General features: G+C 41.7%; 1 protein-coding gene across 1 annotated transcript in view; it reads left to right on the top strand.

Annotated features, from left to right (window-relative positions):
* Nucleotides 1-15,408, top strand: part of kcnq3 (potassium voltage-gated channel, KQT-like subfamily, member 3) — a 398,610-nt gene that overhangs the window by 335,498 nt on the left and 47,704 nt on the right. Inside the window, exons 8-9 of the mRNA XM_067979766.1 lie at nucleotides 3,431-3,525; nucleotides 13,166-13,192. Coding sequence (XP_067835867.1) covers nucleotides 3,431-3,525; nucleotides 13,166-13,192 — 122 coding nt within the window. The remainder of the gene's footprint in view (nucleotides 1-3,430; nucleotides 3,526-13,165; nucleotides 13,193-15,408) is intronic.

Raw genomic sequence — 15,408 nt, 5'->3', positions numbered from 1 at the left:
ATTCCAAATCTGTCCGACACATGCTCGCAGAAATGCATCCAAAAAGCATGTGCTGTGGTCATGCCTCTGGACTGAGATCTTGAAAGCTGAAGGAGCCATAAATGGCCTTCATCCAACTCCCATGCCAAGGAACTGCTGTCGACCTTGGCTCATGCCCAAATAAGGAGGACTAGTGTTCAGAGAAAGGGATAGGTGCATGACTTGTCTAACATAGACTTTGGGTGTTAAATTTGATCAGAGCATAAACATCATTGTAATTGTTGGAGGTGGAGAAATCTCAAAAATCAAATGCAGCTTCCGAGGAATTACTGAAGAATTTTAAGCTTTTTGATTCCCGTGGCTATTGCCCTGCTCAGAAGGGCCATGAGCTGTAACCACTGGGCACATGTTGGGGCATGTGGGATATAGGTGCAACCATTGAGGGTATGTGTACCCCCCACAAAATGAACTCTGCTCCAACTCCAGGGTGAGAACCTGGCAAGGCGAGCGATAGCAAGTTGACTTGGCCGATTTTAACGTCTGGGCCTCATTAGCATGCCGTCTCCCGACTTCCCGACCTAAATGGGCAAGTAGCAGCTGCCCGGCCTTTAAAATCAGGCGGCACGAGGCCTCCGCTGGTACCCAGGAGTGCATTCCTCGACACAAAGTAAGTGCTTCGGAGGAGGACTCCCAGGCGGGGAGAGATCACCCAGGGATTTCCTTGTGGGGCCTGGGGGAGCACTCCTGCTCCTCTTGGTTTCAGCCAGGTGGAGGGACTTAAAACCAAACCCTCAGAAATACTCTGATGCTCCCCCCCACCCAACTCTTTATATCTAGTTGCCCCTCTGGTGTGGTCCAGGATTCAGTGTATACAGCAGCCAAATAGGAAGATTCTACTGTTAGATATGACTCTTTTCTAGGTCTAGGCTTCTTAATCTTCATTTTTATATTTTAGAATAAATTCACAACATTGAATATCACAAATTTGTTTTCCAGAGTTGTGATGGTAGCACCTGAAAAGATAATGATGTGGAGATGCCGGTGATGGACTGGGGTTGACAATTGTAAACAATTTTACAACACCAAGTTATAGTCCAGCAATTTTATTTTAAATTCACAAGCTTTCGGAGGCTACCTCCTTCCTCAGGTGAACCTGAGGAAGGAGGTAGCCTCCGAAAGCTTGTGAATTTAAAATAAAATTGCTGGACTATAACTTGGTGTTGTAAAATTGTTTACAACTGAAAAGATAAAGACAGGTTATGACATTCTGGGGTGTACCCATCATCAAAACTATCATAACTTGTCTTTTCTCTTTATATGCTGCCTGACTTGCTGTGTACTTCTGACATTTTTTGTTTTTATTTCAGATTTCCAGCATTTGCAATTTTTTGTGTTTTTATTTTGCAGTAATACCACTAAATTCCTGCTGGTGGCAGTGTTGATCTGTTGGGAGTATTAGTTTGCCAGCACTTCAGTGATGATATAAGCACAGTACACTGATTCTAAACTTGCATTACAATTTCACTTACATGAAAAGTTACAAAAATATAGTGACTCACAAAACTTCAGTGGCATTTAGTATTTAATCTTTATCAAATTGGACTGAACTTCACTGCAAATTAAAATTTTCTATCAACTGGTATGTAAAACTTGACTTAATTTTATCTAAACTCCAGACAGTGCATGCTTACGCACAGACACGTATGTGCACAGATACAGACACGCACACAGACACACACACATGCAGACGCACAGACACACACGCACACATACGCACACACACAGCTGGACAGGTGCACTCCAGTGCTTTCAGGTCTGACAAACAAATGTTTGATACAGGATATTTTTGATGAGATAAGAAACAGGGATGAAAGCTAAAATTTGAACACTCGAATCCAACCTCTGGCAAGCCAGGCGGTTGGAGCCACCAGATGGGCCCCTCATTGGAGTAGCATACTTCACCTGGGGGAAATGGGAAGGACTGCAATAGCTGCTTAATGTAGCTGCCTATTGATGGAGTATCAGTGAGAGCAGATGTAGAGTTAACCAGGGTCCAGACCGACTCATTCTCCCAACTGATAGACAGTGCACAGTGTGAACCGTTCTTCCCGGGCCAATAAAATTGGAGTCAAAGAAAAGGGGGAATCTTCCTGGATCCTGTATAGCAAACTGAAAATTTTATAGCGCTCCTCATGAAATCCTGTTGGAAAATTAGAAAAAACTACATTTTTTTGTACCTGTCATCTACGCTGTGACCATTGAGCCTGTGTAACTGTTCCTTCTGTCTCATTGGTTAACCATCTCCTCTTTAGTTAGTTATTTTCTACATTTGTTATTCATCAATCATATTGAACAAAATCTTTCTTCCCAATTTCAATTTTCTCTCCAATCACATTCCACTAAAAAACGCATTTCTTAATCACATTCCAGGAAAATAATTCCCTGACATATAGTTGTTATGACAGTTTCTCCCTCATCCAATTGCATAATCCTAAAAGTAAAACTTATCATACAACAAACATCAAAAATTGACAAAAAAAATCACAAACTTACCAATAAACTTAACTCCAACAACTCTGCCCTCCATCACATGTAGTACAATGGAAGTTGCTAGGCCTCTGAGTATCCCAGACTCCCACGGCATCCTCCCTACAGCAAATATCCTTGTAAGATTTGTATTAGATTTTCTCATCTGCATCCCCAGGACTACAGTTTCCAGAAACCACTGCAACTTTCTTCAGGAGAAGAAATCCCATAATTCACCATCCCTCCCTTCCTCCTCAGATTGCGTTTGTCCGCTGCAACATTGGTTGCTGTGCATTCCATGTATGATTCCAATAAAAATAGGAAACAACCTGATTAGTTTTCTGAATGGTCATTCAAAAATGTTTGTTTTGAAAGAACTGGACAAAATCTGTCTTGCATTTTGTCCATCTGCCTCTCAGGACGCAGTGCCAGGACTACAATTCCACAGAGCCACCATATGGCCCAGGCTCCCCTGGAGCTGCAGTGTGTTTTTCCTGCCTCAATCTCTACACTTACAGGCAATGACACTGTCTGACCAAAGGAGTAAAGGTAATATATTTTACTCAGACTGGAAGTCCTAACTCGATGCTGAAAGTGGGATGGGTACTCCCACTGAACAGTCGACAATGCTCTTTGTCCCTTACGTTATTCCTCACAGCCAGAATAGATGCTCCTGCTCATGGGTTTTCCTGAGATGAGCTCATCATGCGACTGTGTTCTTCCAGTTTCGATTTGTTGTGTGCCCTATTTCAATCCAGCGTGCCCCCCAGCTTGATGTGTGCAACCCCATGGGAGATTGACTAGCCAGGTTAAAGGCACATTGCATTCAATTCTATAGTCTATGAGGGAGAAGTTGTGTAGAAAAAAATATTGATTGACATTATCTTTTGTAAAATCTTTTTTTCCATTTTTTGTTTTGATGCAGACTGCGTGGAGATTTTACGCCACAAACCTCAACAGGAATGATCTTGCTGCCACCTGGAGATATTACGAAACTGTCATAGCAATTCCTTTCTTCAGGCATGTATGCCACTGCTCAGTTCAACTCTACAAACAAAAAATGCACAATTCACTGACTTTTTATTTACTATTATGTTTTCTTTTCGCCTTCATTCCCTTCCCAAATTGATTGTTTATCTTAAAACTTTAGTGTGCATGGCGTTATTATGCTCCTGATGAGAATTCAGTTTGCGTAGCAACATGGAAGCCAGTTTTGAAGGCCTTGAATATTTGAAAAAGTAGGTACATAGGTCACTCATTTTCCACATTTTTATTACTATGTTTTGTTTGAGTTATATTTTCATGTCTGTTTCAATTGTAATTAAAGTTATCAATTATAACGATCTGATTAATTTTAAGCTTAAAAAGCATCAAACAGGAATTCTCATATATAAAATAAAAAATGCTCTCAAAATGGAGAATTTAAAGCTGTAAAACTTCACAATTGTCTTTATTTAATTCTAATGTTGTTCTCAAATTGCCCTCTTAAAAAATAAGAAGTCAGTCCCTATGTTTTAAAAAATACTTAGATATAAGTGCAAAGCTTGGTGCATTAGCTGAGTAGAGTTGGATCTAACACTCAGCCACTATGGCTAGCTGATAGCTCTGTGTTAACAATTACAATAGTCTACTTTATTGTTTCTGAAAAATTAATGGAATTTGAACTGATTTTTTTCAAATTAAGATTATTTTGGGAAGCAATGAAAACGTGTAGTATTGTAAGTTCAATAATATAATCGGGAAACCATTTCCAACATTAAAACAACGTAATTAAAACAATTACAGCAGCTATATATACACACAAACACTCAGATGTCTTCAGGTAGTCTTTTAAAAATACATTTTAGGCCCATTTAAACAGCAATTGCTTTACAGAGATAACAGTGTAAAATGTCCGCATGGGTTCTACAGATCTCCTGCCGTAACATCAGCAGAAACCCCAGAGAAGCGGCATAAGTGGCCGTTAATGTTATGGCAAACGATTGGGAGAACCCCTGCAGAAATTATACCCCAAGTGCTTTTTTTCAGCATCTAAGTTAAACAACTCCCACATTTGAACATGTATTTTACCTATAAAGCTTAGTAGGTTTTACCAGGGTAAACAGCTCAGTAAATGTTACCTCAGAAAAATATTAAAATTACCGACTCTGACAATCGGAAGGTTTTATTGAAGTTTTACCTGGTGAGCTTTTATGGGAGGGGGGAGACAATCTCTGTGTTAAATTATGATGGCGCAGATAACAAAATGCTGTTGACAAATCTGAAATACTGACAGCTCAATTTTCACACTTCTCCAATGGTGTGCATGTCTTTTATTTTTTTTGAAGTACAATTGTCATTCACATCATGCAAACCACTTACACATCTCTCTTTGTGCGGTTTGACTCTTGAGATTCTCAAGAAAGCTGCCAATCTCAGCAGGCAGACAGACACAAAAAGCTCTCCTAGTGTTATTTTAAAGAGAGTGGCTCAAAAATAAAACCAGAAAATACTGGAAATTCACAGCAGGGCCATCAGCATTTTAAGAAGAGAAGAGGGTTAACGTTTTGGCAGAGACCCTTCATTCGAACCCCTGACGACACTGGGAAATGTTCAGTGCTGACGATGATGATCAGCATGGATGATATAGACATTCAGAGTTCTGTTTATTTTATTTTAACTGTAACTAGCATCAAAATAGGTTGCATTTCAAACCAAAATGAATAATTGTTATGCCTAGGGGTTAATTTTGACTTTGGGCGATAATGTAAAATGGTTGATTGCAAATCGGGAGTCTGTTTCACATCTCTCCTGATTTTTATTTTCGTTGAAGTCAACGGAAATAAAAATCGGGAGAGATGTAAAATGGGCTGCTGATTCGCTATCATCCATTTTACACTGTCACCCAAAGTCAAAATTTGCTCCCTGGGCACTGGGCAGGTCTGACAAAAAATACACTTTGCTACATTTTTATTGCAGCTCAAAATTAAACCTAGTACTTGTCATCATTTCCCCAAGATGACTGCAGTGTTCTGGAGTCATCCTGTGGCCTCTCTGACTAGGGACTGGATTGAGACTGACCAATCTTATTTCAGATAGGATCTTATAACTAGCAGACATAGACTGGGCTGGATCTGAACCCAGGGATCAGAGTTGAAAGGCTAGTGTCTAACCCACTGCACCAACCATTGCTCTGCATGTATATTCAATAAAGACCCTGGAGCTGCCCACCAGAATAAACTTGGCAGTGCCAATCAATCTACCCATGTGGATTCAGTTGCTTAGCCTGAATCATAATACTGTATGAACAAAGTATAAAACTCCAACTCAGTTCTTGCCCTGATGTCATTTGCACCAAATGCTGTAGTGTATATATATTTTTAAAAATAATCAGCAGAAAAGGGCAAAAAATAAAATTACATTAAAGCTAATGAAGGGTCTTTGGGGCTAATCTTCAACTCATGCCTGAAACGGGCACACAGTCAGTGGAGCGGCTGTGTTGACTGCCCACTGCCAGGGTCAGGAGGCCCGAACCATTCTCGGTTTGAGTTTCATTTGACTGCCACTGGTAAGCTGCTGGCATCAAACAGGTGCCCCACTGCAGCTCACTGGTTGTGGGAGGGAGGGTAATCAGCCAGCAGGTCGGGTCTGGGGAGCAAGAGGTGATCCCAGGGGAGGCCTTGAACTGGTCCTCCTGGCCCCTCCAAAAATAATTCAAAGTTTGTTGGGCTGTTTCTACTGGGCACCGCGCAAGCTCTGCCCATTTGCACCTGAGAATTGCAATTGGGGTCCTACAACTGGCATAAGACCCCGATTTGGATATTTGAGCAGCCTCCCGCCTTCTGGACGCACGTAGGCTGCTTGCCAATTTACAAGCTCGCCTGAAAATTGCATCAGGCGGACTTTGGGCATCAATGAGGCAGCTGAAGTGCCACACCCCGACCCCCAATTTCCAGTTGCTAGCCGCCCATTTTTCAGGCAGGAAATGGGCGGCTGGCAGTTGAAAATTGCCCCCTTTGTATCTGAGTTTTTTTTTACTGAGTTGGACAAGAATTACAAGCTTTCCCAGATTTAGGCACAGTACTGGGTGGATGGCACATTACGAGTTACTTGCGTTACATACATTGAAAATTTGACACAGTTCAGTACATTTGGGAACTATTAACCATTGACAGGGCTGAGGTCTCTCCTAGCAGGGGATTTGCTAAGAGCTATTAAGCCTTTTTGCAGATGGACACTTGCTTATATATTGTTTGAAAATGGACAAGCCTAGGAACTGCTGTTGGTGATATTAATGGATAAACACTTAACGTGTTAAAAGGTATGACATTTTAATACTCAATCATATACAAATTAGATTTCAATTAGAGCTGGTGCGAGATCTTGTTCTTTCTGACAAGATCATGCAGTGCACATGGCCTTCCCATATATGGCAGGCATAAAAGGTCAGAAACGTTCAAGCCTTTCAGGAAGAGTCTTCTCAAAGGGGAATTTAGGTATTTTTAGCTTGCAACAAATTGATGAAATGGGTACAGCCCCCACTTCTTATAGGGGGCACAATGGTGTCAAGGCAATTTGTCCGCTATACGTGGTGGACAATGTAACAGAAAAATTTAAAGAGAGTTCTCACCTCCTTCCAAAGGTAAAGCCTGTGTGAAAGCCAAGACATGTTCGCCTCGGGCCGGCCTTCAGTTCCCAGTCGGCTGTGTTCACCGCCTGCTCCGCAAAGGTAATTACACCGAGCGTGCTGGGGCCCCAGTCTACTCGGCCGCCATCCTCGAGTACTTGAAGGCTGAGATCCTGGAGCTGGCAACGCAGTGCAGCGCAGGGCAACGGTCATCCCCTGCCACCTGCAGCTCACCATCCACAACGACGAAGAGCTCAACAAGATGGGTGGTGCCGCCATCGCCCAGGACGGTGTCCTGCCCAACATCCAGGCCGAGCTCCTGCCCAAGAAATGCGGCTCTATCCCAGCCACTGATGGCGGAAAATCAGCCGGCAAGAAGGGCTCAGAGCAGTCGCCAGGAGCTCTAGAGGCCTGTGGGGGGTGCGGAGGCGGCAAGGGGGCCTGATCCAAGTCACATAAATCACGAAAAGACAACCAATGAAAGAAAAACTGAAGTCTCCGTTTACATACAGACCCATCACTAAGGTAATTGCACTTTCACGAGATGCAAACAGCTGATTGAAGCTGCTTGAACTACCCGAAATAGTCGGCGTGTATAAGGAGTTAAAGCGGTGCCTTTGTAATTCACTCCTCTGGTGATGGTAAATGGTTCGCTCTGTTTTCCTGATATAGGCGACTGCCCATGGTAAGTGGTGGGGACGGTATTGTGTTAAGTGCTCCTTTCTGCTTGAGTTTTTGGAGGTGAAAAAAGAGGATGAAAGAAGCCATGTGAGGGAGGTTTGTTTGCACCAGAATTGCACTGTCAAAACCCGTCATTACCCATGCAGCCATTTAAAGACCCTACAGGAGAATGTCTGAAGAGAACTGCCTGAGGTTCACCAGAAAGGCAGTGAAGGAGTTGTGCCACCTGCTGCAATCTGACCTGCAGACAACCTCCACCACAGGGAAACACTGACATTTTCTCTAAGAATCTCCTTTTAACACTACCAAGAAGGGGATATTTATGTTGGAACCATTACAGACTGGAAAATATCTGTATGGGATGGGTGAGTACCAGCTAAACCTACTGTGGATCCAAGTGGATTAAAACTTATTAGAATTGAGGAATAAGAGAGGACTTAAAACTTTAATGGGAGTTGTCTACAGGTCTCCTGATAGCAGTAATGAAGTGTCAGAATGTATTAATTCAGAGATTACAGAGGTTTGTAGCAAAATCAGAGTTGTTTTCATGGGAGACTTTAATTTTCATATAGATTTGGAAGAGCAGAGTAGTTCAAGTCAGTACGGTAGTGAATTTCTTGAGTGTATTCAAGATAGTTTTCTGGAGCAATATGTTCTAGAACCAACAAAAGGCCATACTACATTTAGCAATGAGTGATGAGTCAGATTTAGTTAATAATCTAACAGTAATCATAATTTATCCAACAGCGATCATAATATGATCACACAAGTAAGTACACGCAAGTAACATTCGCGCCAGACAAGTGCCAGGCAGTGACCATCTCCAACAAGAGAGAATCTAACCACCTCCCCTTGACATTCAACAGCATTACCATCGCCGAATCCCCCACCATCAACATCCTGGGGGTCACCATTGACCAGAAACTTAACCGGACCGGCCACATAAATACTGTGGCAACAAGAGCAGGTCAGAGGCTGGGTATTCTGCAGCGAGTGACTCACCTCCTGACTCCCCAAAGCCTTTCCACCATCTACAAGGCACAAGTCAGGAGTGTGATGGAATACTCTCCACTTGCCTGGATGAGTGCTGCTCCAACAACACTCAAGAAGCTCGACACCATCCAGGATAAAGCAGCCTGCTTGATTGGTACCCCATCCACCACCCTAAACGTTCACTCCCTTCACCACCAGCGCAATGTGGCTGCAGTGTGTACCATCCACAGGATGCACTGCAGCAACTCGCCAAGGCTTCTTCGACAGCATCTCCCAAACCCGCGACCTCTACCATCCAGAAGGACAAGGGCAGCAGGCACATGGGAACAACACCACCTGCACGTTCCCCTCCAAGTCACACGCCATCCTGACTTGGAAATATATTGCCATTCCTTCAACGTCGCTGGGTCAAAATCTTGGAACTCCCTACCTAACATCACTGTGGGAGAACCTTCACCACACGGACTGCAGCGGTTCAAGAAGGCGGCTCACCACCACCTTCTCAAGGGCAATTAGGTATGGGCAATAAATGCTGGCCTTGCCAGCGATGCCCACATCCCATGAACAATTTTTTTTTAAATGATTGAATTCAATGTTAGGTTTGAAAATGAGAAACTTAACATAGTTACTAAGATTCTAGATTTTGGTAAGGCTAACTTTAACGGGATGAGACAGAGACTGACAACAGCAAATAGATCAAAACTACAGATGAACAGTGGGAGGTGTTCAAAAAAGAATTTAGCTCAATACAGGACCAGTATATAACGCTACATGGCAAGAGCTCTACTTACCAAATAAAATAGCTATGGTCAACAAAAGAGGTGAGAGATAACATAAAACTAAAGGAAAGAGCATACAAAAGTGCAAAGAACAGTGCAGATCCAGGGGACTTATAGAGATATAAAGAACAGCAAAGGAAGACAAAAAAGATAGTAAGAACTTCAAAAAGGGAGTATGAAAAGAAAATTGCAAGGGATATCAAGATTAACACAAAAAGTTTTTACAATCATATTAGAAGAAAAAGGGTAGTCAAGGGTAATGTGGGCCCTTTAAAAACAGATGCAGGTAATATTGCAAATGAAAGTAAGGAAATGGCAGACTTGTTGAATAATTACTCTGTGTCAGTCTTCACAATAGAGGAAGAGGATAATATACCAGGGAAACTAATAATGAATCAAGGACTGGAACTCACAAAAGTTAACATAAGGAAGAAAACGGTATTAGAAAAAATAATGGCACTAAAGACTGACAATTCTCTAGGACCTGATGGTTTCCACCCCAGGGATTTAAAGGAAGTAGGTAAGAAAATTGTAGATGCTTTAGCCATAATTTTCCAAAGTTTTCTTGATTCAGGAATTGTCCCTTTACATTGGAAAATTGCAAATGTAACTCCATTATTTAAGAAAGGTGAGAGAGGAAGAAACCAAGAAATTATAGACCTATTAGTCTAACATCTGTTGTGGGGAAGTTATTGGAATCTGTAATTAAGGACAGAGTGACTGAGCATTTAGAGAAATTTCAGCTGATTAGACAGAGCCAACATGGATTTGTAAAGCGTAGGTCATGGCTAATGAACCTACTTGAATTTTTTGAAGAAGCAACTAAAATAGTAGAGGGGAATGTCTATGGATGTAGTTTGTATGGACTTCCAGAAGGGATTTGATAAGCTTCCACATAAGAGACTGTTAGCTAAAATTAAAACTCATGGAATTGAAGGCAAATTATTGACCTGATTAGAAGATTGGTTGAGCGATAGAAGACAGTGAGCAGGGATAATGAATATGTACTCGAATTGGAAGGAAGTGACTAATGGTGTCCCACAAGGATCGTGCTGGGGCCTCAACTATTTACTATATTTATTAATAACTTAGATAACACAATAGAGAACCCTATATCCAAATTTGCCGATGACACAAAGATTGGTGGCATAGTAAGTAGTGTAGATGTGAGCATAAAACTACAAAGAGACATTGATAGATTAAGTGAGTAGGCGGTACTGTAGCAGATGGATTTCAATGCAGGTAAGTGTGAGGTCATCCATTTTGCATCAAAAGATCCGAGTATTTTAAATGGTGAAAAGCTAGGAACAGTGGAGGTCCAAAGAGATTTAGGGGTCCATGTACACAGATCACTAAAATGTAGTGGTCAGGTATAAAAAATAATCAATAGGCTAATTGAATGTTAGTCTTTATAACTAGAGGGCTAGAATATAAAGGGGAAGACGTTTTTGCTACAGCTATACAAAACCCTGGTTAGAGCACACCTGGAGTACTGTGTACAGTATATCTTAGAAAGGATATAATGGCCTTGGAAGGCGTGCAGCGCACATTCACCAGAATGTTACCAGGGCTCCAAGGGTTAGATTATGGGGAGAGATTATATAAACTAGGCTTGTATTCCCTGAAATATAGAAGGTTAAAGGGTGATTTGATTGAGGTTTTTAGGATTTTGAAAGGAATTGATAGGGTAGATAGAGAGAAACTTTTTCTGCTGGTGGGGAGTCTAGGACAAGGGGACGTAACCTTAAAATCAGAGCCAGGCCATTCAGGAGAGAAGTTAGGAAACACTAGATTGAACATGCAAAGGATGGTTGAAGAGTGGGACACTCTCCTCCAAAAAGCAGTTGATGCTAGCTCAATTGATAATTTTAAATCTGAGGTTGATAGATTTTTGCTGGCCAAGAGTATTAAAGGATATGGAGCCACGGCGTATGGATGGTGTTCGGATACAGATCTCATTGAATGGCGGAACAGGCTCGAGGGGCTGAATGGCCTACTCCTGCTTCTTATGTTCCTAACTGTCAGTAATAGTCACAATAAAATATAAACGGTGTTGGCACAAATGGAAATCCTGCATATCAACCTGCACCTGGCACCAAAACCAACCTCAATGCACTAACACAAATAGCATTTGTGATTATGTCTGTTACATTTCAGACTTTTTCATTGTAAATGCAAAGTCAGAAATATGCTGAGTCAATTAACTACATGAGCAGATTCTAAATATTCATCCATGAATCCTGTTCTGTTTAATGCAAGTTTCCATCTGTGTTTTCCCTTCTCCCTTGGGTTGTAGTGGCAGCACAAGATGTGCAGGATTGAACAGAATCACAAAGCTACAGGCCGAGTAATTCTCTCTCACAATGGGACTCTGCACACGAGCACTGTAATCACCACAGGGGAGACAGAAATTTCTCTGAAAGATATTATGAGTCATCTTCAGACTCTCCAATGATGCATTTCAGTGTGTTTAAAAATGGTTTTTGATCATCCCCAATGGATCAGTGAACTTATTCAGTGAGTAGCTGAGCCATGCGACTGGGATAGTCCCAAATTTGATCACTGGTCCATGCTCGGGTAATCCATTTCAGCCAAGGTAGTGGGAGATGCTCTGTAATTACACTCAGCATCCCCACCTTAAGGGTGGGGAAAATTAGCTGAAACCCTTCCCAGAAGTAATGGGTAAAGATGTTGGGTGAGGACAGGATGCCCCCTGCATTAAACTAGGCTGCCTCACAAATGAATAATGGTCCTCTTGGGCAAGGCATTAGTCGGCAACCTTCACCCATTGAATTGTATCCCAGCAAGGAATCAGCAGCTTCAGGAAATCGGACAAAAGTGAAAGGAGAAAAAAAATCTTCCACAAAATCTATATGTATATTTGTCTTTGAATCAGAATTTTTAAAAAAATTATTTTTACCCCAATTTAAAAGTTTTTTTTAAAAATCCTGTCTTTTAGATTTCTTCCTATGTTCATATGTAGTATTCACCTTGCCCTGTCCCAATAAGATAGGCATGATGCACTGCCAGGCCTTTCTCAATGGTGTTTTCAACTCAGCCTATATTAGTTAAATGAGTAGTTTGTTAACACCTCCTTGTAGGCGAAACACTGACTTCTTCATCAGTGGCTCCCATGATGGTGTATGGCTGGGAGGAGCAATTTTGGGTAATTGTGAGCATGCATCGATATCCTACCACACCAAACAACACTGTTGCAACATTTGTTATCAATTCCATTTTCAAGCTGGTTTGTAATCACTCCCAGTGTGTTCCATGAAACCATGCATTAGAGTAGTCCATCTTTGACTACCTCATAAATTCTAAAAGCTGCATTACAATTGGGAACACATCTGACGGCATGATTTCTCCATTCTGATTATCATGGATGGGAAATGACTGCTTACGGTGCACTTCTCACATTACGATAAGGACATACAGATTTCGTAAGGTTATTTTGTTTGAAGATTAAATGGAAGTTACAAGATCTATTCAGTGCAAAAGCTCTATCTCTCTGTTCATTTTTAGACTTTTTTTAAATCTTAGAGGTTGATTGTAGATTAATGCATTAATGCTGTCTTTTTTTCCCCTCCTAAATCTAAAGAAAAGATCAAGGGGATGAAGCTACCAGGTTTGTTGATGTTTCTCTCTTTGTCATTTTTAATATTTGATTTATGAAAATATATGGAATCTGCTTAAAGGAAGACTGCTAATTACAGGGCTTGGAGCTCATTAGGGTAATTTCTTTTGTTTTTCTTTGATTTTTAATTTCTAAATAAAACAAACAGATTTCCCATGTTGTTGCTCACAGTGAGTCAATCGTGATACAAGATGCAGTGGACCTACAACACCACCTAGCAGCCACAACCTGCAACTATAGCACTATTGGGCTCCGTTTACTTAGGAAATTCTAATTGTCTGAATCTGATTACAAAGGAATTTTCAACGTTCAATGTTCATATAAAATGTGCAACAAATGTCGTTACAACAGGAGGTGGACTATGTGGGCAGGAAATGCAAGCATACATAAGATTTTTAATACAGTAACAGATGGTGAATTAGAAACATACACATTAAATGATAATACCATATACACACTGGGGAAACCATTTTATTCTGGGTCGCTATGAGTTAAACATAGCGGGAGGAATTTCTATGTTTACTATTTCCACAGGAGTAAAATGCAGAATATCCAAGGAAGGAGCACAATATACCAGAGTTGACAATAATTGGGAGCAAAGTAGCAGCAGCAAAATCAGGAGTGTTGCTCAGCATTGTCGATCACAGTGGTCGTATTGCTGATAGCAGAGGCAAAAGTACTAAAGTGCTTGGCTCTCCTGAATAAAGCATTAGCTACCTCTGTGATGTATTTATCTGTGGACAGTGAACTGGGTAACGTAGATGTCCCTAGCGCTAGCATAGAAGGTGTGTTGTGGTGATCTTGGCTGTTATTGACAGGCTGTCTGTTTGCTACGATATGTAATCAGGACATAGACTGATTAATAAGATTAATACTGGCATATTTGCTGGTTAAGGGAGAGCAAATTATGGCTTAGAAGTCCGATGGCACTATGGGTATTTTACAGGTGTGAAACAGGCACCTAAGGATCCATTTTAGCGGGCAGCGTGCACATGCTCATTCCACACCAGAAGTGTGCTGCCTGCCATATTGGTAAAGACTCCTCTATAGGTGTCCAGGGCATGTGTCTCAAACGGGCTTTAGACCCTTTGCATATGCAAACAGAGGGTTTAGGGCCTGTTTGAGGCCCTCATTGCAAAATTGGTTTGTGACTGACTGCAGTATGCATGTTGCGGTCAATTTCTGCAGGTGCTTGGCAACCAAACCATTGGTCCTTAAAGGCACGTTATAACTTTTTTACTTACCATATTAATTAATTATTTATCCACATTAAATCCGCGGGTTGCTGCCGGCTGGTATCTGAGCCAGCCAATTCTGCTGTCCCTGGCACCCGCGAGCTGCCTCTGGGGCCATGACTGGTGCCTGCAGCTCCTCGGTAACAAGCAAATGAGGCCAGCAGTTCTGTTGCCGGCCTCATCAGGCATGTGCAGCATGGGCCTTACCAGGATCGCTCCCCGATTCGGCCAATATTCCTCAGCTTGCATCAAGGGAATACTGTGGATAGATGGGCTGAATGGACAAAAGGTCTTCTCCTGCCTGAAGTGTTACTATGTTGCACATCACATATGCAATGCATTTCTTCCACACATATAATTCGTTTGTTTGTAGCTGAGGCATCATCTGAATCATGCCATAGTCCCGAAAAATCATCTGGTTTTTAGTAGCAGTGGGGGAGCTGACAAATTTGCTCTTTGTGACAGAAGATTGCTGTGTAGAAATTGCATTCAATGTTCTCCTGCATTTGGCTTAGGAATGGCCTGCTAAAGATATCAGATGGCACCAAAGTCCTGCTTCTGTGCCACCCGTTGGCTGTACTATCCCAGGAAAAACTACCTGGAATTCAGTGAAGAACATGGCCCTGGGAGGCTATGGTTTAGCAGGCAGTCAGTGATTGAGCTGTGCTATCTATTACAAGAAGACCTTTAACCAACATTTGCAATTCAGATAGTACTGCCAATGATAGTCAAAGTAATTGCGACCCTCAACTTTAATGCTTCCAGTTCCTTCCAGGCTAGCACTGGAGATATCTGCAGTGTTACCCAGCTCAGATCACAGATACATCAAGGAGGTGACTGATGCTTTATTCAGGGGAGCTAAAGACTTTATTACTTTTGACACTAACCAACAACGGCAATGTGTTTGAGCATTACTGGCTTTCCACAAGCACAAGGGATGATTGGTTGCACCTGTGTAATCATTTACATTCT

This window comes from Heptranchias perlo, chromosome 3 (assembly GCF_035084215.1).
Source record: "Heptranchias perlo isolate sHepPer1 chromosome 3, sHepPer1.hap1, whole genome shotgun sequence".
Classification (NCBI taxonomy): Eukaryota; Metazoa; Chordata; class Chondrichthyes; order Hexanchiformes; family Hexanchidae; genus Heptranchias; species Heptranchias perlo.
Note: the sequence above shows the minus strand (reverse complement) of the source record. Positions and strands in the feature narration are given on the sequence as shown.